The 24,897-nt window shown below is 37.4% G+C and overlaps 2 protein-coding genes across 2 annotated transcripts in view; both read left to right on the top strand.

The window, feature by feature from the left end:
- The first annotated feature begins 1,448 nt into the window (after window positions 1-1,448).
- LOC149289284 (cilia- and flagella-associated protein 47-like) lies at window positions 1,449-7,686 on the top strand. The gene is made up of 4 exons (XM_089490920.1): window positions 1,449-1,610; window positions 3,017-3,168; window positions 4,872-4,987; window positions 7,544-7,686. Exons 1-4 carry the CDS (start codon window positions 1,449-1,451, stop codon window positions 7,684-7,686), a joined length of 573 nt encoding a protein of 190 aa, XP_089347046.1.
- Window positions 7,687-8,003: 317 nt separating this feature from the next.
- LOC149289282 (cilia- and flagella-associated protein 47-like) overlaps window positions 8,004-24,897 on the top strand; it is a 152,555-nt gene continuing 135,661 nt past the window's right edge. The window contains exons 1-15 of the mRNA XM_089490919.1: window positions 8,004-8,020; window positions 9,151-9,376; window positions 9,732-9,892; window positions 11,418-11,551; window positions 12,918-13,150; window positions 14,176-14,365; window positions 17,350-17,572; window positions 18,803-18,955; window positions 19,559-19,748; window positions 20,247-20,343; window positions 20,615-20,831; window positions 22,355-22,599; window positions 23,130-23,260; window positions 23,847-23,969; window positions 24,473-24,604. Of these exons, the coding sequence (XP_089347045.1) occupies window positions 8,004-8,020; window positions 9,151-9,376; window positions 9,732-9,892; window positions 11,418-11,551; window positions 12,918-13,150; window positions 14,176-14,365; window positions 17,350-17,572; window positions 18,803-18,955; window positions 19,559-19,748; window positions 20,247-20,343; window positions 20,615-20,831; window positions 22,355-22,599; window positions 23,130-23,260; window positions 23,847-23,969; window positions 24,473-24,604 (2,472 nt within the window). The remainder of the gene's footprint in view (window positions 8,021-9,150; window positions 9,377-9,731; window positions 9,893-11,417; window positions 11,552-12,917; window positions 13,151-14,175; window positions 14,366-17,349; window positions 17,573-18,802; window positions 18,956-19,558; window positions 19,749-20,246; window positions 20,344-20,614; window positions 20,832-22,354; window positions 22,600-23,129; window positions 23,261-23,846; window positions 23,970-24,472; window positions 24,605-24,897) is intronic.

Below are 24,897 nucleotides of genomic sequence, written 5' to 3'. Positions count from 1 at the left end.
CATCGAAGATCTTTGGGATGAACTAGAACAGAGATTGTGAGCCAGGCCTTCTCATCCAACATCAGTGCCTGACCTCGCAAGCGGGTGAATGGGCAAAAATTCCCACAGAAATCCCCTCACCAAAATCTTGTGGAAAACCTTCCGAGAAGCGTGGAAGCTGTTATAGCTGCAAAGGAGGGTCCAACTACATATTCTTAATATCTATATATTATGTATATGTAAGTGTGGATGTGTTTGAATCGAAGTGTAAATGTGTATGCAAATGAATGTGTATGTGTATGTGTTAGTATGTGTAAGCATGAATATGCATGTGTTAGCATGAGTGTATACGTTTGTACAAATGTAAGAGTGTGGGTAAAATTGTGTGCTAACGCATATATGAGGTACAAAGGGCAAGGGACCGATGGAGCCACTTGACTTTACCTGTCCCATGGCCCAGAACCAGCCCTCTTCTGTGTTCGTAAGATTCATTAACTAATTTCCGCAAGCCTGCCCTCCCGAAGACTGCGGGGTACTATTTGGTGAAGTGTTTGCTTGAAATACATGTGTGCTTTTATAAGAGCCCAGATTTAGATGAAAAGTCTGGCAATCTTGCTAGTTATGGTTGCATACCACACAGAATCCTGCGAGAGCAAGCAGCGAACTTAGTTTGTGCTATACTGCCGCCGCTGAAAAGCCCCTATAGTTCCTAAAAGCAAAGCGCGCGGAGACCAATAGTCACATAAATTGCGTCTCAGACTTTATGTATATTGTATTGTGTCTCAAGGAATTAGAACTCTATGCAGATAATGAAACCATGTGATCTTATTTGACACCGTTTCCTTCATTGCTTTTTTACGTTTGACCAAGTTTATAGGCATGACGGTCACGCCCCCATAGACGCCCCTTCCAAGGGATCTGTTGCTCGGCAACCAAGGAGACGCTCTGTACATCTACGTTTATTCGCCATCGCCATAGAAACGGTCAATCGGAAAAGCGAGCGAGAACAACGTGCTACATTTCTATATAATAATAATAATACCTAATAAAGGAGCACGGGTACGTATACACACATATAGAAAATGCACACGCATACCTATATAAATGTACATATGTGCCTATTGCAGACAGATGGTATGTGTTCATATATTGACCTGGAATGCAAAGACGCCAGCTATAAAGTTTTTTCTTGTGCACCATTTTGTCAAATTTTATTTGAATTTATTGATTTTTACTACTAAATGGTTATGCGTCCCTAGTTAAGTGAAATTGTTTGATTTTGCTCACTTGTTAGTTGTTACTGGTGGACTAGGTTCTCAGCTTTGCAACCTGTGTGTTTTTCAGAGAAATAACACCTACTAACATAATAATTTTTTAATAAATATATTGTATGTATTGTATAGGATATGTCAACATTTTTTAACATAGTCTTTGTTTTCCATAAACACTCTTATGCTTCCAGTAACACCATGGAGGAGCTGTTGGATAACACTCTGGGAGTGAGGATCTCTCCATCCCTGGTTCATTTTATGGACGCTTTGGTGGGACAGAGTTACAGAGCCGCTCTCACAGTGCAGAACATCAGCCATGTTGCCAAATCCATCAAAATCTTAGAACCTGAAGATCCACAAGTGAGTTCCTTATTTTTTTCCCCTGTAAACTTTTTAAAATCTTTCTATGACCGCTGAAATTCTGACACACTTGTAATTATCTGTACTCTAAAAGCTTAGCTGTATCCCTCTGTAGTTTGGACAGGAGTTGTGGCTTCAAATTGCCAACTATATTAGGCATTATAAATAGTCAACGTTTATAAGTGTCTTCTGAAGGAAGGGGTGGACTGACCATACATAATAGTTAATACAATTAGTAAGGCAATTTTAAAGTAATCTAATTGCTATAACTATGCGGAGCCAGCTAAGCAGGGTTAGCTCTTGCTAATGTGTAGTAAGATTAGTAACTCTTCTGCAAACTAATCAACAAAGGCCTTGACCCTGTATCATACCAACCAAGATACCATGAATATACCCTGTAGACTGATTGCCCTGTAGCCTGTCTGGAAGCTGAGCATCTCATGCCCTGCTACATGCAACCATGGCATCATGGCACCAACCTCTTAAACTGTCCCATTTGGAGGTAATTTACAGTAAGAGATCTGCCATGCTAATGCCATGCACCTTTAAAAAGGAAGTGGTGTGGAGGCATGTGGTGCCACCCATAGCCCACTGAAAGGAAGAAGAGGGCTCACTGGTGCACTCAAACCAATGGCTCCTCAGCTTGGTCTTTGTGTAGCTGCTGAACCACTTACTATTACTGTCTGGCTTCTATAGAGCAAGGTATCATAGGGGGCCTGGATGAACTATTATATGGAGTATAATTAGTTGTAATACATCACTGACATCATTCTGTATTGAGGGGGTGCTGGGGGAAAGGGTGGCACTGGATGATATTTTATATATTTGTTATTGATAGTGGAGGTTATGATGGTGATGTGGGTGTAAAGATAATGGTGATGGGCTATGATGAAGGTGAGGGGTGATGGTGTGGGGCATAGTGGTGGCCAGGTATTTTGTATCAGGTATGCTTTTTAATTTATTTTTTATTTTATTATTTTCATTCACACATTTTTTTCTTTCTATTGCTAGTGCTGCTTAACAGATACAGTATGTTAAATTTATTCACAGCATCTTAAATTTTAGTTCCTCTTGAGAGCCAGCAAATTACATTATAAAGATGTGAGGAAGTTAATGAGGAGCCAGTACCACATAGTTTAACTGTAACCAATAAGAGAGACATTAAATAAAGACCCCAACAGGAAAGTTATGCTATGGAGACTGCGTCTGCTCAGCATAGACTTCATAGACTTTATAATAGGCGCTGTGTGTTTTTATGATACTGTGGGCCTTTTATTGTACTGGAGATGCCTACCACTGAGGTGGAAATTGCTATGCCTAGTACAGTACTGGTCTTGATACTAAGAATGATAGTCTGTGTTTTATGAAAAAATATAACTGTATATTGCATCTTTTTTTTTTTTTAGTTTTCACTTACAGTCAAAAATCCAGATAAAGCCATTGCATCGGGACTTCAAGTCACCGCAAAGGTAGAATATCGACCAAAAGACAAGGAAGACATTCGTGACAGGATCCGCGTTTTGGTGGATAATGATGTCATTGATATCCCTTTGCTAGGGTATGTTACATCATGCTATAATGCGTGTTTCTTCATGCGCGAAGATCAGAACCAGTATAATTCATTTTTGTTATTCTAGTTATTTGCATTTGAAATGTGTTGTGCCACACTAAGGGTACAATGAAACACATGTTTTTGTGTTAGTAAAGAGACACTCCAGTGAGCCATACAGCCCCATCAATGACAAATGCGTTTTAAAGTACTTAAATGTAAGTTTTTTTTACAGTATTAATGAGTTTCATGATGAGTTTTATTAAGATAAGTAATGCATCTGATCAGTGAGTAATCTAATGTGCTTTTAATATTTAATCCTTCATTGAAATGTCAAGGCAAGATGGCTTGATGTTCTTAGTCAACTAAGGGAGCTGAAGAAATCTCTAACGGGTGCTTATCAACCCATTTGGACAATGGAAAACACAATATGATTTGTAAAAAATATATTCTGTCTATATCCACACAATGAGTACACAGTAACTAAGGAATTAGTGCATCTATCTAAACCTGCATTTAGATGTGTTTGACCATCATTACATTTCATTTATATAGCGCCAGCAGATTCCCTAGCACTGTTACAATCAATAATTTAAAATAAATAAGTCGCACGCAATAACAAACTGGCACAAAAGGAGAACAGGGTACTGCTCTTGCGAGCTTACAGTTTAAGCGATGGTTGAGGGGGAAGTCAAACAGTAGGAGATGGCTCATCGGATGGGGAAGAGTTAATAGGGTCCAGATGATCTGTAGGGGTTGTTGGTTGTTTAGCATTACAGCAGGAAATTATGGGTTCAGGAGTTGATCAGGTGCAATGAGACAGCTATACCAAGTGAAAACAAGGGGCTACAGTAGGAGTTCAGGGGTGGATCAGATGCAATGAGATAACCATACCAGATTAAAGGGAAGGGGTTGCAGTAGGAGATGAGGGGTTCAGGGGTGGATCAGATGGAATAAGACAACCATACCAGGTGAAAACAAGAGGTTACAGCAGGAGACGAGGGATGGATCAGATTCAATGAGATAGCCATACCAGATTAAAGACAAGGGCTTACAGCAGGAGATGAGGGGTTAAGGGGTAAATCCGATGCAATGAGACAACCATACCAGGGGAAAACACCAGGGTTACAGCAGGAGATGAGTAGATCAGATGAAATGAGGCAACCATACCAGGTAAATGCAAGTTCTTACAGTAGGAGATCAGGGGTGGATCAGATGGAATGAGACAACCATACCAGAGGAAAACAAGGGGTTACAGCAGGAGACGAGGGGTTGTGGAGTTGATCAGATGCAATGAGATAACCATACCACATTAAAAACAAGAGGTTACAGCAGGAAATGAGAGGTTCAGGGGTGGATCAGATGCAACAAGATAACCATTCCTGGTAAAAACAATGGGGTTCCAGCAGGAGATGAGAGGTGGAACAGATGCAAGAGAGGGAGATACAGAATGCCAGGTGAGTAGTTGGATGAAAGCGTGAACCAGGGGTAGATGATTAGATAGTCCAGTGTAACTCTTATCTGTCCACTTATGAAGAGTCCACTTGGGATGAGGCCACTGCAGCTACATTTCCAAGCAAATATACATAAAAAAATTAGGAAATGCCTAATGTAGAAGTATATATCTGTTTTAAGATATGAAGTTTAAGTGGAATATTATCTTTCTACCAACATTAGCCAGTTAATCCATTTTATTGAATTTTTGTTCACAGGTTCACACCCTCTTGCTATCTAGAGATTGATGAAGAAGTTAATTTTGGGGCTCTAATTGCAAACAACAAAGTGATATATAAGGATTTTCATATTATGAATCATGGTACCTCTCCAGGTAATTAACCATCATGTATTGATTATCATGTGTAGAAGTAACTAATCATGCAGCTGTCATGTTACACAAAAAAAAAGGGTAAAACATTTACCTATGTTGATCCGATTGGAATATGTTTCATTTGAAGTAAGGAGGCTAGTCTTCTTACTATATATATATATATATATATATATATATATATGCCAGCCTTTGAGTTCCAGGGATGCCTCGTTGCCCCAGTCCAGCCCTATACATACATACATACATACATACTTATTTATAGGTATGTTCAGCTAATTGAGATACAGGCAACTAACATTTAATAGGAGTTTTCCATTTTACCCATACTGTTGCGCTGTTTTCCAAATATCCACCAGATAGCAGTACTGATCTTATTAGGGGACCAAAAATATAAAAATATTAAAGTCTCAGCTTATATTGGAAATCTCCAGCTTTGAGCTAACACCAGAATGCAAAGCATAGTACTGATTTTTGGCTCCAGTAACTCAGTTTAATTAAAAACTTAAGCACTGAGCTCCATAAAGCTCCTATTGAGAAGCTCCAAGCACAGTTAGTTTACATGAATACCTGGACTGTGACCTGTTTAACCTTTTCGTTGCCAAGTATTTGTGTATTTTTTTCTTTTGCTTTTCGCTATCAGATCCTTTTACTATCACTATAGCAATGACATTTAGAATAGAAAAAAACCCCACAGCACTGCAGACTGTGAAGTTCCAATGAGTTATAAATAAAATGGTTAAAAAAACAACTGGGAAGCTGCTTTTTATTCTGCAGAACATCCAATCAAAAGGAAAATTAAGACTGTAAAACATACTGGCTGTTCAAGCTTACAGTTGTGCCAAACATTTTACTCTTAAAATCTGTACATTTTCCATGTTTTTTGTCATCCTGATATAATTGTAGATAGTTAAAACTGATTAAAGTGAAGGGCATGTTTGCGCTTACTGCATGGTAGGCAGGTGCAAAACAGGGCTGGCGGTTCAGTGCTATCGACCTCAAACAATGAAAAAAAAATACTTAAAGTGCAAGATTTAATTTTCTATAGCTTATATTGGAAAAAACATTTAGATGTACATTGTACAGGGCCAGCCAAGCTCTTCATGCAGCAGAAGCTCACTGTGATTGGCCCTTTACAAAGAAAGGCAGTAGAAACTCTCCCTTTAGTATCTTTTCATAGTGTTTGACTTATTTGCAATCCCCACATATGGGCAAAGTTGTATCTTTATAAAATAACTCTGTTTATTGACTAAAGGGTGGATACCAGGAGAGTTTTTGTTTTAACTGCTTAACACCACTGTTCATTGTAAATGGACGACTCTGGCGAGTTTCTCCTACACTTTATAATGTGTAATTCAATAAATAAAAAGGTTGGTTGGTGAGAGCAATGCATTACTCAGCAATAAGAGAGCCATATGGATAGGTTGATTAAAACAGTGAATTTTATTCAGATTGATGGCTCTCTGTTTTGTTACAGAATGGAATTCACCGAACTGTAAGATAATAGCTGACATTTTCCTGCTCAAATAATTCTTCAATTGTAGCAAGGTAGCTAGCAGAAGGAATAAAAATGTCCTCTACAAAGCGACAGAAATGTTTTAACAAGAGGTGCACTTTAACCCCATAATGACCAACAAAGTGACAGGCATATCATGGAAAAACATACACGTCATGGGGTTAAGTGAGCATAGAAAGCTTTCAGTGATCTTCACCCAGATGCTGTTTCTGTGGTTCCCCGATATTGATGGGTTAAATTGAATTTGCTGACTTCAGAGCTGTCCCAAATAGAACATGGGCACAAGATGACAAGATTTTTTAAAAATAGGTTTTGAAATCACAATTGCAATTTCAAATGTGCTTATTGCCATATAACATGCAAAAAACATTGTGGATTTCTAAACTCATAGCAAATATTTTCTTTTTAGCAGTTTTTTTCATAAGCTTTTTGTAGATGAATAAAAGATTTTTGAAATCTGAAAAGGTGTTTTTTTTCAGTTTGTCGCCATATTTTATTATTTCCTATTTTGTAATAATAATCTAATAATAATAATAAAAATCTAAAGAAAGCCCTTCTTGTCCTGAAAAAACCCAATATATAGTTTGTGTAGGTACAGTAAATGAGAAGAAGATTACAGCTAAACACAAACACTGCAGAAAAGTTAAAACAGCCACGGTCATGAAGGGTAGAAAAATTAAAAAACAGCCAGATGCTTAAGGGGTTAAACCCAGTCTTGAACAGATTGCGTTTAAATGTAGGCACTCATACAACAATTTAGCTTAGGATTCTGAAATCCATATAGGAATTGTGTTTGTATAGTATAATTTGTTTTAATGTGTTGCCTTCTGCAGAATTCTTAGCAACCTAATTGTTCTCATACAAATTAATTTCAGATCTTGTTGCAGAGGGGTCTCTTTGATGAAAAGACAATCAGAAAATTTTGTATATCTTAGTAAATCCCTGCAGTGTGCGTGTGTGTGAACATTCACTGAACAATTGTCTGAAAATGAACTGTGATTTTATGTTCCATAATAATAAATGTCCCAATAATTTTTCATTAGGGGTTTTCAAAATAAAATACAGCGGCCATCTGCCCATTACTATTCTGCCAAGCAGTGGAACGGTGGAGCCTAAAGCAATGCAGTCAGTTAGAGTGGAACTTTGTGCTGACAAACCAAGAACCATTTCTGAGACAGCAAAGTAAGTGAAGTACTAATGATGTCTGTTTTATTTCAAAGATTATTTTCTTCTGCTTTTCACTCAGAAATTTAGATTTGAATCTTTGGCGGATGAGATGTAACGAGCCGGGAAAAGTTGGAGAATATTTTGTTCAAAGAAATAGTCTCTATTATTCTTTAGATACTGTTTATCGTGTTAGATAATATAGCACCATGGGAAAACATGTATTATTTCAGAAATAAAATACTTTTCCCTCAGAGTTTGTAAATATATCCAATAGTGATTTATTAAAGCAGGGGTTTTCAGAGTTGGGATTTCAATCCCTTCAGTTAACTCTGCGTTATGAAGGATCAATGTTGGTAAGTTTCATAGTCTGATGGCAGATAATAACCATTAGTCTAAAGTCAAATTTAGAGAATAAAATACAGGGTTCAGGTCCATCAGTCACTGTCATAAACAGCTGAAATATCAATAAATACACTAACTTACATTCCATATCTGATTTTCTATGGGACTTTATCATGGCTTGAAGTGTATTCTATGAATGTGCTTTTTTTCTAAGACACTGAGACTGATAGCTTGGTTAACTATGCTCTCTGTGCATGTGCAGTAGGTGCGTCAGTAGAATCTGGTAGGATAGGAGGAAATGAAACCTATTTTAAAACCTATATATTTAAAAAAAAATATTTATTTATTTAAAAAAATAAAACTAAAAAAACCCAAATACATTGATCTGCATGCAGTAAGATGCACTGATGTTCATACAACATAGTCATTAAAAAGACTAATTTAGGGACTACAGTGTCCCATAAACCTACAGGAACAGGGATCTAAACTGAAACAAGGTGATGGGCGTTTAGCTCACAGGCTCCATTCATAGTGCTGAAAATGTTGAGCCACTTATAAATGCTGTTTCTTAATTTTTGACTCCAGAGATATTTTGGCTTGTTGGCATATATAGCTTACCGGCTGAAAAATATACTATAAAACACCATACTTGCGGAAAACTATTTTAATATAATTCAAGAGGGAAGATAACCAATTACTCTGACACCTTGAAAAATGGCCTGTAATGTATGCTGCAGCAGTTTACATTACAATGGTTATTAAGACAAATTATCCTTCTCCGCTATAACGAGCTAAATATTTTGTAAAATGCTCTATTATTTCCATGTTTCTGGAAGTAAACATTGCAACATGCTTGAGATGTACATACTTTTTGACACAAGCTGAGGTATTTACCCCCCAAAACTCATAATTTGAACATCTTAAATATTTTTTAGCATAGATAAGTTTAAGAAAGACCCTATAGTGTAAGTTGATTGCTTTTATTGGCCCAACATAAGCATCTAGGATTTCAGAGGTCTATGTTGGTCCAATGTATAACCTTCGATTAAAGACCCCCATCTTCTTTGACCTATATGGCTTAAAAATGTGTTGAATTTTTCGCTGTGTTTAAAAAAAAAAAATCAATTATCTTATTTTTCAGGATCAAACTCGAGGGCCGTGATGAGATTATTTTGCAGATCAAAGGAAGTATTGTAAATCAGAATTTGGAGTTATTGGATATGGCTGGTAAACATTTAAAGTGTGTTCACTTTGGACCGGTTTACTTTGGAACATCAAAGACTCATGAAGCAATCATTTATAACAATAGCCCAGAGGAACTCAAGTGGGTTTCTGTCCTAGATGACCGTGCTGCTGGTTTAGAAATGGTAAGAGGATTTGACGTACATCTTCTACACGATCACAGTAGGATCAAAAATATGTCCCTATGGCTTAGGGAACACTCTTGATGTCTCACTCAACTCACTAACTCCTCTAGACTGGGTCAAAACTTTTGGAAAATTAGGATCATCCTGTCACTGGTATATACTGTATTACTAGCCTCATCTGGATGGGGTGGCAATCATAAACACTGCACAGGGTGGAGATAATCAGTGCTAAAAGGTAGAATATTATATGGCCTAGATTTTTTTTCTCTATGACGGAATCCTTGTGTCTGTGTATGTATATATATATATATATATATATATATAATATACAATTGTGTTTTTTTTACTTCCTTAGGGAACTGATATCCACTGTAGTACAGATGCTGTTCTGGAAAACATAGATTACATTGATATGACAAGAGAGACGGATGTTTCTAGCTTGATATCGTGTTCACCCAATCAAGGAGTGTTGCTTCCGTATGAGAAAAAAATCATCACGATATTTTTTAAACCAAAGTGAGTGAATTGTTATATATGATTGTCATAAATTACCTATTTTAAAGCTAGTCACTATTTTAAAATGTTTACATTTTCAGCTTCCCTTCCCAGGGAAATATGAATGCAAAATAACAGTGTTATTTTGAATTCAAACTTAAAGGGAACTCGTCGTGGAAAATGGATAGAATAACAGGCCGAATTGTAATGACATTTGTATAGGTTGCAATATTCTATTTTAGCATCATCTTCCTATTAAAGCTTTCGTAACATTTTAGGGTTGTGGCTGCTATATATACATATATATATATATATATATATATATTTATATGAATGAAAGTGACAGGAAGGCCCATTTTGTTCCAGACCTCAGTAAAGCAACTGCTGTTTGACCCACTGAGACTTTTGGTTCAATGAAATGAGCAATAGTTAACTTATAAATACAGATTCCTCCGGGAAGAATATCTACAGTCTTTTTTCTTGTCTCATGCTGTGTTATAGTGATGTACAGTATGTACCTTATAGGGATGAGGTTCACTTCTAACTTTACCCTGACTACACCATGAACTTGAAACACTGTCCATTGTAGACTACAATTAAAGGCAGAAAAACTCCTAATTTCAGTTGTTCTAATGCTTTGAGACTTGCCCTCTCCTACTTGCTGATTTGTATCCAAGACCCAACTTGAACTGAATGCAGATTGGCCTTCTTTGCTGAAGCAGACATACCATAATCATATACTAAATGTATAAAATAATCTGTCCTTAGATTTGGGCATCTTCTAGACTATAACGCTAATGCCAAAGATCCTTCACAGTCCTTTACATTGATCTGTTGCCCTCTAGGCCCAAGTATTCTATTGCTTACACCAATACTGTACAGTGTGATTAAAATAAATCTTACTCGGGCTGACATCAAATATTTGATGTACAATGGCATAATTATAAGAGTATCCAAGGCCGAAGTAGGTCGTGGAGTAGTTGGTGAGCAGGGACATCTGTGCCACATCTGAACAGAGAAAAGGTGCTGGTACAGATCTCCTTAATTAAATACGATAACATTAAGCGCCTCTATTTTTTTCTCCAGATAATAAGATTTCTTGCAGCAGTTTTAGCCCCATAAATCGCAACAAAATGTTTAGCTACTTTTATTTTGATATGAAGTACCATTCAAAAGTTTGGGGTCACAGCTGGTTTTATGGAAAACAAGGAAATTCCCAGCTGTGCTAACATAATTGCAAAATAGTTTTCTAATGATCAATTAGCCTTTTAAACTTAAACTTGGATTAGCGAACACAACATGCCATTGGAACCCAGGAGTGAAGGTTGCTGATAAAGGACCTCTGTGCGCCAATGAAGATATTTCCGCACTGTATTTCTGATCCATTTATTTTTGATAGGTAACACTTGCTTTTCTTTCAAAAACAGGGACATTAATAATATAAATAGAAAAAGCTGTCTTTAAAGGTATATGGTAATAAAATGTCATCTTTTTTCAAAAAAATGTTCTGCTGATAAAATATTTAAACTTCTGTCAACATTTATAGACAGGTTTGTGAAAACATCAGATCCGATGACTTCCCATCTCAGCTGGACTATGCGCTGTTTTTGAGATTTGAACCAGGGGGACGTGAATGTGATTTGCTCCAAACACAACTAGATAGCAGCCCTGGCAACAAAGGTAAAGACTTCATAAAAGTTTTATATAATCTTTTCAGTTTATTCCACGATGACACAGCCATAGTCCACTCAAGACATAGCCAGGGCATTTCATGCAAATAATCCCAATATTTTCCATCATACCTTGGCGTCTATAGCACGGTAATCCTGCCCAGGTAAGAAGGAAAACATTTCCTATACTTCTTCTGCATTGTTCAGCAGTCTGCTCTTGAGTCTGTTTCCCTAAAGATTCCTTACACTTTAAAGTTATTTTCATAACTTTGAAAGTGCAGATGAGTAATTAAAAATGTGATGCTGAAGTTCTCATGTACAGCGAAACAGAATAATAGCAAATCATTTGTGTTAGTCTGAAATGCGTCAGTTCACAGTAAATTTTAGGTTTCAGCATTCTTTGACATTATTTTGAGTTATTTTTTAAAAGCTATGTTTGTGAAAAATCAACTGTATAACATCTGAAACATTCATAAGCATGGCTAGCAATTCTACAGTCACTACTGTAGTCTTAACCAACGCTGCCTTGGTATATTGAATAACTTATTTGATACTGTGCACAATTTTGACTTTTCGTTATTATGGAAATGTGATATTTCGAGGCATATGGTATGTGTTCTTTTGTAGTCAGATACATACCCAGAAATCACCCATCCAGTGCAGTCCCCAGTTTTACAATTGATTGGGATGTTTAGAAGGTAGTCTGGTTTCCGAAGGAGCCAGTAGCAGATACCTCCATGGTGCTCTGTAAACTACTTTAAAACTATTTCCAATGCTCACTGCATCACTTCTTCCACACATTCTTTTATCCTTCATTCTTTATACACGATAACAGTAAGTAAGTACACATAGCTTCAGCTTCTGTCCCAGTGAATTGCTTTTCCTTCTCCATTTCATTGATTATTTCTTCCACTGTTTTAAAATACTGTCTGAAACCTTTACGTGAATTCTAAATGCTATATAAACATAATACCTATAGCAATAACCGTGGACAGATTAGGTGGTTTTGTCTATGTTTTAGATGAATAGGACAAAAAAAAAGACACCTAATCTGACCATGATTATTGCTGTTTTTATTGTTACATAGTTACATAGTTAGGCTGAAAAAAGACATGGCTCCATCAAGTTCAGCCTTTCCCATATCTGTTTATTTCTTGCTGTTTATCCAAAAGAAGGCAAAAAAGCCCAGTTGTGTCTCTTTCCAATTTTTTCACAAACTTGTTATTATTGTGTTACCCCATGTTGTTGGTGTTACTATTTTAATTTAAAATTATTATTTAAAAAAATGTATGATGAAAGGTAGTTCCTTAATTTCTGGATTCCAAACGGTAACTGGTTAAAATATTGTGTCTTTGATATTTTTATTTTCCATACAGAACCGAAGAGGAATGTGGAATTGGCTATAACAGGCTCTGCCGTCCCGGTGACATTAACATTCAGTCCAGGACCAGTCTACAATTTTAAGGAATGCTTGATTGGTGAACAGATCGATATTCTGTGTTCACTAAAAAATGAATCTCCTTTCCTCCCTGTTGCGTTCAACTTTCGCAAGATATCCCATTTTCATATCTCTCCGTTTAAAGGAAGCATAGAACCTGGACATGCTCAGGTATTGAAACACAGAGCCAAACCTAAAATATTACTATTCATGTTATACATATTTAACAAACCAGCCCGCATATAAGAGCACATGTTATACACTCATCTTATTATTTAGTATGCATTGTAAAGAGCATTAATAAATAAGCTGTGCGCTTGTATGTATATACTTATGTATCAAACTCTCATTTCATTTTAGAATGCTTCCATAGCTGGCAGGAGCCCTGATTATATCGTAAATGTGCAGTAAATTTTAATGACCAATCCCCCTGTGTTAATTTTGTGGTGTGGATGGTGTTGTCTTCTCCATATATGACCAGCGTCACTGCATTTTTATTACGTGTAACTACTTTAGTTTCTTAGCATCACACATACCGAACATGTGTGGATGTTAGCAGATTAACCTTAGACCATTAGACCATATGTTTCATATTATTTGCAAATGATAATTCAAATAAATATCACACTTGTAATTCCTATAAATTCTACTGCTTTCTTTTGGCAGAAGTAGAATGATCCTGATCCTGCTCGCAACTTTATGTCACTGTTTGAAAAATAATTAATTCAAATGAATTTCACCAATCTGTACCGGCCACATCTGAAAAAGATTCAAAACATAATTCATTCGTTTTTAGACGAGTGTGAAATTTAAAATTCACTAGTTTTCAGTGCCTCTTGGCACACACAATCTGGATTTTAAAAATATTCAAATGAATCATGTTTTAGTGGGTTTACTTGCTTAATTTTTCATAGCTCTCAATGATATGCAATACAAGAACTAAGATTTACACAATAGTTTCAAAAGTACTTTTCTCTGCAAATGATGGTTTCTCAACTTTATGGAAATACAAAGAATAAGAAGTTTTCATTTCTTCCATCTTTTGAATTGGGATCATTTTTTTTTGTCTGCGTGCAGCTAAAAGCCCTAAAATTGGAGGAATTTTCTTCAAGAGCAATTTGCAGTAAGAATAATATAGCAATCAATCTTGTATGTACTGCATCTAATACTATTGCCTTGTCCATTCGTCTTTTCAGGATGTAATGTTTTCATTCTTACCGCATCAAATAGGGACCTTTAACGTGAAACAAGTAGTAGATATTTCGGGTCCTACATCGGAAAATATTTCACTTCCTTTGAAAATGAAAGCCTTTCATCAGAAACGCCTTACTTTCACCGCTGTCTGCAAACCTGTAACCAACAAAATTGTAATGAGGGTCAACCCAGGTATGTTTCTGTCAAACACTGTCGCTTGTCATTGTTCACACATTAAAACTGATTGCTTTAAGTGCAGCTACCGTTATTTTGTTTTGTTTGCAACCTTGTAGCTTCCTTCTTGGTCCCAAATATTCTGTTGCTATTTGTGAGAGGGTATGTGTGTGTATATATTGTGACAAACCCTATAGCAGGAGGGCCATACATGTCACTCTTAGGGGTCCTAAGCACAGTCCTCTAGGGCAATCAGTCTCGGAAGCACCAGCTTGTAACAAAACAGATCTTTATTTTTAACTGCTGAAACCCCAAACACCAAATCATAAAAAGAAAACCTAGCTCCCAATTGGAGCCCTCTCTAACTGAACTATGCTGGTCCAGACTGACCAGCCTAATCACCCACTGACTCCCAGCCAGACCCAGCTACCCCAGGCTCTGGAAAACCTCCTCCAGACAGCACACAAAATGTCCAGGCAGGTATTGCCTCCCTTGGCTCAGGGATGGTCTTCTGGGAGCACAGGGAACTTCCTCTTCCCCCAACAGTCTCTCTGAGTATCAAGCTCCAGGGGTTTTTAATGTCCAGCACCTGTGCCTGATGCCGGCCCCATAGGAATCCCGGACCGGATCCTGCAGATTTCTTGCCTCCTGGAAAACCCGGCATGGAATTTCCACAGCATGGGGAAACGGAGCATTGGCCCACCCTGCTCTCCAATTGCTCCACCCCAGGGACCCATATTTATGATCTGGATAGCACCTGTACCCAAATGCCACACTAAGCATCTCCCTGGGGTTTACACTGTCACAATATATATATACCGTATTGGCTCGAATATAGGCCGCACTCCCCCCCCCCCCACTTTAAGTCTTTAAAGTGGGGGTGCGGCCTATATTCGGGGTCTAGCGCCCGACGCCCGGGACATGCAGTTCCGGGTGCCGGGCAGGCAGCGGGGTTAGGATACAGATCCCCGCACGGGAGGTTGTCTAAGCGCATCGTGCAGACGTTCACCGGCAGCAGCGATGCGCGTAAACAGCCTCCGCTGCCGGCACGTCTGCACAATGTGCTTTAACAATCTCCCTTGCCAGGAATTCCCACGGGGGGAGTCCCGGCATTGGAGATTGTTAAAGCACATCGTGCAGACATCATGCATTTTACCTCTGCCCCCAAGACTTACCAGAGCAGACTCCCGGGTGTCTTAAGGGGCCGGCGGGGGGCATCTACGCAATACGCGTATACAACTTCCGGTGCCGGCACATCCGCTGAGTGGCAGCATATCTCAGGGGGGAGGAGGAGAACAGTGGCAGCATATCTCGGGGGGGGGGGCAGTGGCAGCATATCTCAGGGGGGAGGACACTGGCAGCATATCTCGGGGGGGACAGAGTGGCAGCATGTCTATTAAAAAAACTTTTTCTTTAAAAAAGCACCCAACTTTTAGGGGGCGGCCTATATACGGGGGCGGCCTATATCCGAGCCAATACGGTATATATTTTTTTTCTGAATCCTTGAGCTATTAGAAACAACTACTCTTACATTAATGGTGCCTTTCGCAACCATAGAATAAAAGCAAGTGTACACACTGACAGGGCTGACTGAATTTCATGGCCTGGGTATTGATTGGAAAGTTATCTACAATCAGTGCAGGATTGGGATCTGTGACATCATGTGACCTCATGCTACACTTGTGTCAACTTGCATCACATGTGAGGAGGAATGGTTGTTGCGGCTGAGTGTGACGTGTGTGGCTGGGATGTGGCGGTGTGTGTGTATATATATATATATATATATATATATATATATATATATATATAATGAGCAAATAAGAGTTAGAAATATCTATGAAGGCATTGTTAGGTATGCAGTCCTGGGTCTGCCAATCACTTAACAGCATGATTTTTTATTATCATATAATAACTTTAACAATACTTGCTTAATATTTATGGGAAAAAATGAAAATTAGGAATTTCAGTTGTAAAATGCATAAAGATCTACAGACTATATCCATTTTAATGATGATAGCAGTCGAGCAATTCACTATCATGGTTGTATATTAAACAAAGATTTGGCTACTTATCATTGAGCCCCATATTTGTTCCCAACTGCATTCCCTGAGAAAAGAAAAATTATCTTTTAAATGTAATCCTTTCCTTTCTCTTAAAAATTATATTTTTTAAATCATGTCCTTTTGTTAAAACTCTGCGTTATTAAACATTCACTTTGTAATCCCAGTCTTCGCTTCCTAATTAAACCTTATACCCTTAAGGCTTTTTGTGATCTTTCTGAGGATTTTTGTTAAATTGGGCTTTGTTAATTAAATTGTTTTAGTGAACCAAGTAGACCCTGAGGTATAAAGGGCTTAATCATGCTTCTTTGTAGCGAAAGGTCTCCTGGGTGCTTATGGGTTGAGGATTTTGAGGTGTTTTGCACTTATTTTGTAAGACAAACTATGACCGGTTTTGTAATTAACCCTTTTTTCATAAGCACATTTAGACAGTACGTTTTAGGACATTATATCATAATGGAGTTCACTGAGTGGTATTATAAGGTATATTATTAAAGCATCTCTAAGGCTGCCCGTATTAAATCTACTCTCGACTAGAAGCACAGGGTTATGACAATTGGTATGTCAGGAATATGGCATAGTATCGTGACAGGCATTTAAACCCTCTCCTATGCTGAACTTATGTTTTCTAAGAGGCAGAGGTAGGAAGATGTTGGGCTATTTTAAAGTGAACTAAAGTGTGGGTTGAGAAGGCTGGCTGGCTTACGAAGTGAAACCAGCCCACATGGTTACCCAAGATGAGGTCCTAGTAAATGAAAATTCACTCTGTGCATGTAGGGGATTGGAAGAAGAAATGAAACTACTTAATTTAATAAAATTGACATTTAGGATGCATGCGTTAGCAGGCAAAACTACATTGGAATCCGCACAAGATGTATTATTATCAATTGTTATCCAATTATAATATCTAAAATCATATATAACTTTTTTCTACATTGGAAGGAATTACACCCTTGGTTTCCAATGCCACCGGCCAGTTTGTCCAAGCTTCAGAAGAGGACACAGCAATGTACACTGGAGCCACACGGATTGCTACCATGAAAGCAGCTAATACACATATTCATGATCATCATGTTAAAAGTGATACAGACAAGGAGATATTGATAGCATATCCCAATGATCGAGCTGCAAGCATACGACCCAGTGACCCTCAGACACAGTACAGGTAATAAAGTGTTTTTTCTCATTGCTGTCTAACTCCTGTGCCTGCCTGTCCATCTTTTTTGGTAGGACAATAGGTGCAACTTCTCAGGGCCCAACCCTTCCTCATGGGTTTTAGTTCCTACAACTTGTTCTTAGGTGCTATACAGCTGAAAGGCCATTGCTACACGTAAGAAGGTGACTGACATGCATTGATGGCTGGAGAAGAAGATGGAAGAAGGAAGCAGAAAGAGTGCTTAAAACTACTGCCAGGGTCCATTACCAGAAGCTTTGCCAAGGGTCAACATTAAACAATAAACAGCATCATAGTTCATTAAGTCAAGATGTGTCAAATTAAATAGTTGCTTGAATACGTTCTTCCAGATAAAGCTGATTTTTTTACAGCGATGTTATTAGGACAGGTTTCCTTCATGGTTGTATAGTATAAATGTGATATGGATAACAAGATGATTTAGAAATGCAAATAATCAGACCTGTACTACAAATGCTAATTACATTTTTAAAATAGTCATAGAATGAAAAAATCAAGAATACCCAAATCAAGATTACAGAATCTGCCAATGAATTCTGTAAATAAAATGTAAAGAAGATTAGGAGTGCATGAAGTCATCACGATTCCGTAAACTTATAGTGTGCACAACCGCACACATTTGTTGAGAATAGCTAGGTTAGTATGGTTTTGTTATTAGACTAACATTTAGTTTTTAGGACAGGCTTTTGAGTTTATCAAACTCTTTTTATTACATTGAAATTGATATTGTTTTGCTGAAATATACTGTGCTTGTGGAATAGCTGACACTGTGCTTTACTATAGGGATTCTGAAGCTTAAGAGTGATTAACGACATTATGTGGAAGTAGATACTGGGATTTAAAAATGTGGTGATAAAATTAGACGGACGATACATTTGCACCTTCAGACAAGGTATCTATACACAGAGCAGGACTAGGGGAGAAAAAGCAGCCCTGACACTTTATGGTCAATAGCCGCAGAATGACATGCATTCAGCTTTATATGCACAGCCAAACAATACACGCTAAAGTGTATAGAAATATGGTTCAGTGGAAATTACATCTAACAGCAAGTAGTGTTTCCCATCACAAGAAGCGAAAGTTCCCACAGCTACTAAGTAATGATGTATAGGTCACTTAGATGATGGTTCATTCAATTAAAATCTCATTAGTCCACCCATAATAATAATAATAATAATAATAATATATTCTTTTCTACCACAGGACAATTTTCACAAAAGTGGAGAGATACAGCTATGTAGATCCAGACTATGCATACACAGAATTTGAAGAAAATCAGAAGAAGACCCACAAGGATTATTATGCTAATTACATTAAGAGCAGGAGACAACAACGTTTGGAAAGAGAAAAAGAAAGGTGTTTTTATTTTTCATTCTCATAGATTTGACATTGTTAGTTCTGTCCCCTGTTCTTTTTTTACCCAGTCTTAGTAGGGTTTCTTTAAATGTAAAACTATGTTTTTTTGTTTTAGGAATCAGCATGCACACATTGTTTCCTTCAGTGTTGATGCAATTTAAGCTTTGTTTCACTAGAATACCTGGTGACTGCTGCCAAATGGCTAGCATCATAGGAATCATGGGTTTCTGTTGGTCGTAGACACTGAAAGCGACCACTCAGTTTCATGCTCCCAGTATTTCCCCTTTCAGATTCTGTTGTCATTGATGCCTGGTATATAGGCTTGAATGCATGAGACCAGGGGTGGGCACCAACATTTACTAGGGACTGGGACTGTGGTGGACAATTTAATGATATTCAATGCACCTTCACAAACCTTGCCATGGACACTGGTGTCCTTGTACAGAAACTTTGCCTATCCCTGCATGTGACAGAAAATTATTTAGCTGTCCTGCGTTATAAATATTATATAGGACGCAAGATGTGGCTTTTTAAAAAAAAATAACATTACAATTTTGAAAATGTGCATGAATGTTCCTGTGACACAGAATGGTTTATTTACAGGGAATTTGAAGATGCCAACAATCCTGTAGACATTGGGATAACACCAGCTTCAGGTCTATACCCTCCAAGGATCTCGGTTACAGGGAATATAAGTGAACCTCAAACACATAGAACTGCTCCCAAAACGAAAGGACGTATGTTGACAACATGCCAGCTGGCTGATGGAGAATCTATATCCTTAACTAAACAAGTGAGTGTTGTGAAGCTAAAGATATGGCTTCATGACAGGGTGAGGATTGGCCAGGAACAGAGATTAGAGCAATCCTTTTTTTGGAATACATTAACATTCTTGCAAATTATTTATGTTAGTATGTTTTTATTTGTCAAGTTATAACATGTATACTTAGAGCTTCACAGTATAATAAATATGCGGTCATATAATGAGTACAGTGGTCTACAGACATTCTGATCTGGTTGCCATTTTTAACTCATTATCATGCTTTCTGCTTTCTAGTGTAATTTATACATAGGATAGATTAGTGAAATACAATGAGTGAAGACTCATTACTCATTATTAAAATCGCTCAATGAAAACACAATCCTAAGGGGGGTTTAAAAAATATTTCCATAATGAAGCTTACTAAGAATTTAGCCATGACTGTTCCTTTAAGCACAATGTATTACAAGAAACAGTTGTCTTCTACTATGTATCAAAATATTGTGATGCGTTTCTTTTCATTTACTCTAGATTACTGATGGTCTAAATGCTATTCCCTGTACTGCCGCTCAGAAAAAAGATTGCAGTCTCAAGTTGACGCCTCAGCAGCTTCATCACATAGTGATCGGTATGCTTGGGAAATAATTATCAAGAACGTTGGCAAGGACAATGTGTTACATTACTGATAAATATGACCAGCATCCTGGCCACTAAATAGAAGAGTTTATCACCGTGAGGTTAACTGGAACTTCAACAGTTATATAGTGCACATACTGGCTTAACATGTAGCGAAATGGACATATCTCTGCTATACCTCTGTTTAAATTAAGTTGGCAGATAGCTTACCCATTACCTTTTAAAGCACCTTTATTTCTATAACCCTCTTTTGTATTTCGCAGGACCTTCTACAGTAGATTTTGGAGATGTCTGTGTTGGTTCCTTATCCACAAAAGAAATTAACATTATTAACAGCTTGTCAACGTATATATGGGTTCAAGTAGAAATAGACTGTGAGGAGCTTCAGCAAACTTGTCCTTTGTCTCATGTCGTACCACCCACATCCAAAACGGCAATCCCTGTTGTGTTTGAGACAAATTCACTGGGGAAATGTAAAAAGTAAGGATAAGATGTCGTAAACAACTTGAGTTAAAACCATATGCAAGTTTTGATTGTCCTATTTATACGAATAATACATAATAAGTGTAAGAGTTGAACTATAAATATATATTGCAGGTTCTGACCAGACCTTAAAGGTAAGAACCTCACAGGTGCCTCACCAATGGTGTCCAGAGAGGGCTTTCAATTGTCTTAGTGGGTTGAAAGGCAATGCAGTCCCACTGATTTAGCTCCATGGTAAATGATACAGCCATGTTATCATTACATAGGACTCGCCATACATATGTATATAATGTGATGCTTCTGATAAGGGAAACTTATTTTTTTGGTATAATCTAAAACATTACTTCTTCATATGCTACATGCTAACAAAAACTTTCACTGAGAGATCATGGGAAATGAAAGATAATATACATCAAGTACCTTGGCTATGTTTAGTTGGGAGAAGGTGTTATGTCACAATGGGAAAAAATAATTTAATTATTTAATAACAGTGGATTATATCAAATCAATAAAAAAAGTGCTAGTTTTCAGTGCTGGATTAAATTTAGATTTTGTCTCAAATGTGATCGTTTCCCTTTAATACATGCAAGGACACATCGTGGTGATAATGTTGGCCAAAGGGATTATTTAAAAACCGAAACATGGATTGACATTCTGTTTTATCTTAAAAACAGACATTTCTAGATGTTAAAAGAATTCTCAGATGAGATTAGGTCTGTGAAGGAGCCATACCAAACACATTTACAACTATTTTTATAATCAGATCTGTAGCATGGCCCACAATCTTAGAGCAATCCAGCTGTACCTATCAGAAAGTAATAATAACTAATCACAAATCTCCAAGTGGAAGAATCCACCTTCACTGTACTTACTCTTAAGAACATTTATTATTATGATCTATAATTAACTCTATAAAACTATATCTAGACTGTATTTATTTTGCTATACATGGCATTATGACTCCTGCGATGATATCAGATTAATGTTTTTTTGTGTGCTGCACTATGATAGTACCTTAACATCGAATCACATTCGATAAATAATATACATCAACTTTAATGACATAGCCGTAGAGCACTGAGCGAGTCTTAAAAGCCGATGTCACATTAATATTAAAGAAGTATTATGTAACAGTCATGTTTTGTTGCTTCCCTTGTGAAAGACAGCAGCAGTTTTGAATTACTTTCTCTTCGAATGGTAGCTTACCTCGAGGTATTCTGCTTTAGAGAATAAGCTTTACCCATCTGTCAGCATTTTATGAAGTTGTACAGACTTCCACGAGCTCATTATTAATTAATGTGTTCCTTTTCTTGGCAATCACCTTTAGTAGGTAAAATCGGTTCAGGATGCAGTCACTTGCGATTGTTACGTTTTTTTTATCGTGGTTCTGCACATGGTATTAGTGACTACAGTTAAATATTCCTAATCGTTTAAACTGATTTCTTTTGGGAAATGTTTTAGTACTTCTAGAAAGTATAATTAACAAACAAGTATGAACAATGTCTCTCAATCCCTTGCAGGTCAATTTCCTACACCGTGAACAACGATCATACTGGCCATATATTGATTACTGCAAAAGCGGTTCCCGTCGCCCTTGAGCTTTCAACTCACAAACTGGTTCTAAGACCCAACTGCAACTTCTTAGCTGAAACAGGATTTAGATCTTCAGTAAGATTGTATAATCACAGGAATCACTTGGCTGAGTTTAGCTGGAAGCCGGTTATAGCGGAAAAAGGAATTGCTTTCTCCATCCGTCCTGCCAGAGGTATTGGGAATCAACAGAGCACGCTGCTATTATAAGTATTACAGTGTCGGGTATCAAGCAACTTGTAATATAAGAAATATATCTATAATATGACATGTCAAGAAATAATTGTGTCATGGGATGATTGATATAAAGAAAGACATGCAATCAGGTTTCTCTTGTAAATAATTTCCTTTTATATACATGGTTCATCAAAGATAGTGAACTCCTGCTTTGTGATGTATGCAGGAAGGTTTCAAGAAGCATTTCAGAAAACCAACATGAAATATGTATGGCTTTTTATGCTTTTATTTAAAATGCACAGATCAGTGCCCTTTCAGCCACGTTCACCTCTGAAACCTTCTCTTTTGCTAAAGGAACCCCCAATTTCTTTGTGGCTTTTGAGATTTGTAAGAATGGGATATGAGGAATTCATTATTTATTTACTTTGGATGACTGCTGATTCAATTGTGACTGGAATTAAATTGGATAGTAACGGTTGGTGTTTTCATGAAAATTGCAATATCTTTCTTTAACCTGATCCGTTCTAGGTACCGTGGAAGCGCACAAAGACCTTGAATGCGAAGTCGTATGGCATCCGGGATTTGGTTCCCCAGACATAGGTGAATTCAATCTATGCGTCCAACAGGGAAATACACAGAAGCTAAAATGCATTGCCGAGGTAATTGTAAGGCGGTCTTGAGGTGAAATGTGCTCTACAACAACATCTTTGAAAGTTCATATTTTCTACGAGATACGCTGCTTCCCTAAAGGAATGAAAACTCCCATTTCTCTTGTATATCGCCATTAAATTTTGCTAAGTTCCCAACACTGCAGTCTGCAAAGTATAGTTATTTAATAAAAGTCAACAGCGGCGTTATATGTCTAGCACTGAACAGCAGGTACCTTCCCATATAAACAAGCTGTCATCATCAGATTTATTAAAGTGATATTAAAAAAAATCCATTTAAGTTTACTGAGCAAATATTATGCTTTAACTTTTCCTATGTTTGTAAAGAGTTGCAATTATAGTATAGTTCTATGTATAGAGCGACGCATCCAATAGACTATTCTAAGCTACAATTTTGTTTGCCTGTACATGAATTTTACTATTTAATAGAATACACCAGTTTCTATGACGTTGTATCCTCTGCAAGAACTGAGTGATGTTTATAATGTACACAATACTGTGCGGCATTTTACTTTTTTATCTAATCTATTATTATTTTAACGTTTTCAGTCTATGTATTTTACTTATTTTGAAACAGCTTGGATCCACCAGTGTCCAGCTTACAGAACAAAGGGTGCTTTTTCATCAAGCCCCACTTGGCCTTCCATCCTGCAAGACGGCCATTCTTCAAAATACAGGAATGAACCATGCATATTTTCAGGTACAATTTAATTACCCTTCAGCCCTTTTCATTAAATGGGAATGTTTACCTCCCTAAAGAAAGTTGAGCTTAATTACCGTTTTAATTGTCAGTGACATTTCCTGACACTATAAATTTTGATGATCGCAATTACCAGCGGAAGAAATAAGGCTACAGCAGCAGTTACTGTGGAAACATTCAACAAAATTGTACGTCTTAAACACCGTATGCACCATTTTTCCTGCTCTGTGTGACTATCCTGGAAATTGGCAAATATGTTAATTGACATGTGTTTTCCTATGTTCCTTGCTATTTAACACGTTATGCACTGATCTGCAAATGTTGAGGGTCGCATGGGTGCAGCAGCTAAAGGACCAAGTCAAAACTGATAAGAAGAGGATGTTGTCCCAAAATATTTCTGTGACATTCATTACAATTAATTTGTGAATATTAACAATGATAATATCTGAATACTTGGCCTGTTCTGCCCTTTAAAATTTGTGTCATTTCATTTGTGTTTATAGGTGATAGATGTGAGCCCATTGCCTGGAATGACGATAACTCCGTCTCAGGGTATCGTACCTGTGGGAGGACATGTCACCCTTCGAATATTTTTCACTCCAAAGGCGATCTTAAAATTTGACACCAGAGTTGAGGTAAACATATGGCACGTATTTGTATTAGTGCACAATACCTTTTATATGGCGTCCCGTTTCCCATGAACACTGACTAGGATCCTAAAATCAGGGAATACTTGAGCTGAAACGGGGTTTGGGACCGAGCAAGTCTCTGGCCATTATGTTTTGTTTAATAGCATCTGAGACTGAAAACCCCCTCATGCAATATATCCCTTGCAAAGTCTAAGTGAACTTAACGGATATTGGGCTAAATACTTAGCCATCCTTCTTAAGATTCAGCGAGTATAAGCTGAACGTTGGCACTCTGACAA

The sequence above is a fragment of the Sceloporus occidentalis genome, unplaced genomic scaffold (assembly GCF_023333645.1).
Source record: "Sceloporus occidentalis isolate IW3139 unplaced genomic scaffold, rSceOcc1.0.p SCAF_47, whole genome shotgun sequence".
NCBI lineage: Eukaryota > Metazoa > Chordata > Lepidosauria > Squamata > Phrynosomatidae > Sceloporus > Sceloporus occidentalis.
The sequence above is the reverse complement of the archived record's forward strand: the minus strand, read 5'-3'. Positions and strand labels throughout refer to the sequence as shown.

Excerpts from the sequence above, each read along its gene's own strand:
- LOC149289284 (XM_089490920.1), top strand. The coding sequence starts at position 1,449 with ATGGAGGAGCTGTTGGATAACACTCTGGGAGTGAGGATCTCTCCATCC. Across the intron at positions 1,611-3,016 it reads TAGAACCTGAAGATCCACAA|TTTTCACTTACAGTCAAAAA; the intron begins GTGAGTTCCTTA and ends TTTTTTTTTTAG. Across the intron at positions 3,169-4,871 it reads ATTGATATCCCTTTGCTAGG|GTTCACACCCTCTTGCTATC; the intron begins GTATGTTACATC and ends TTTTGTTCACAG.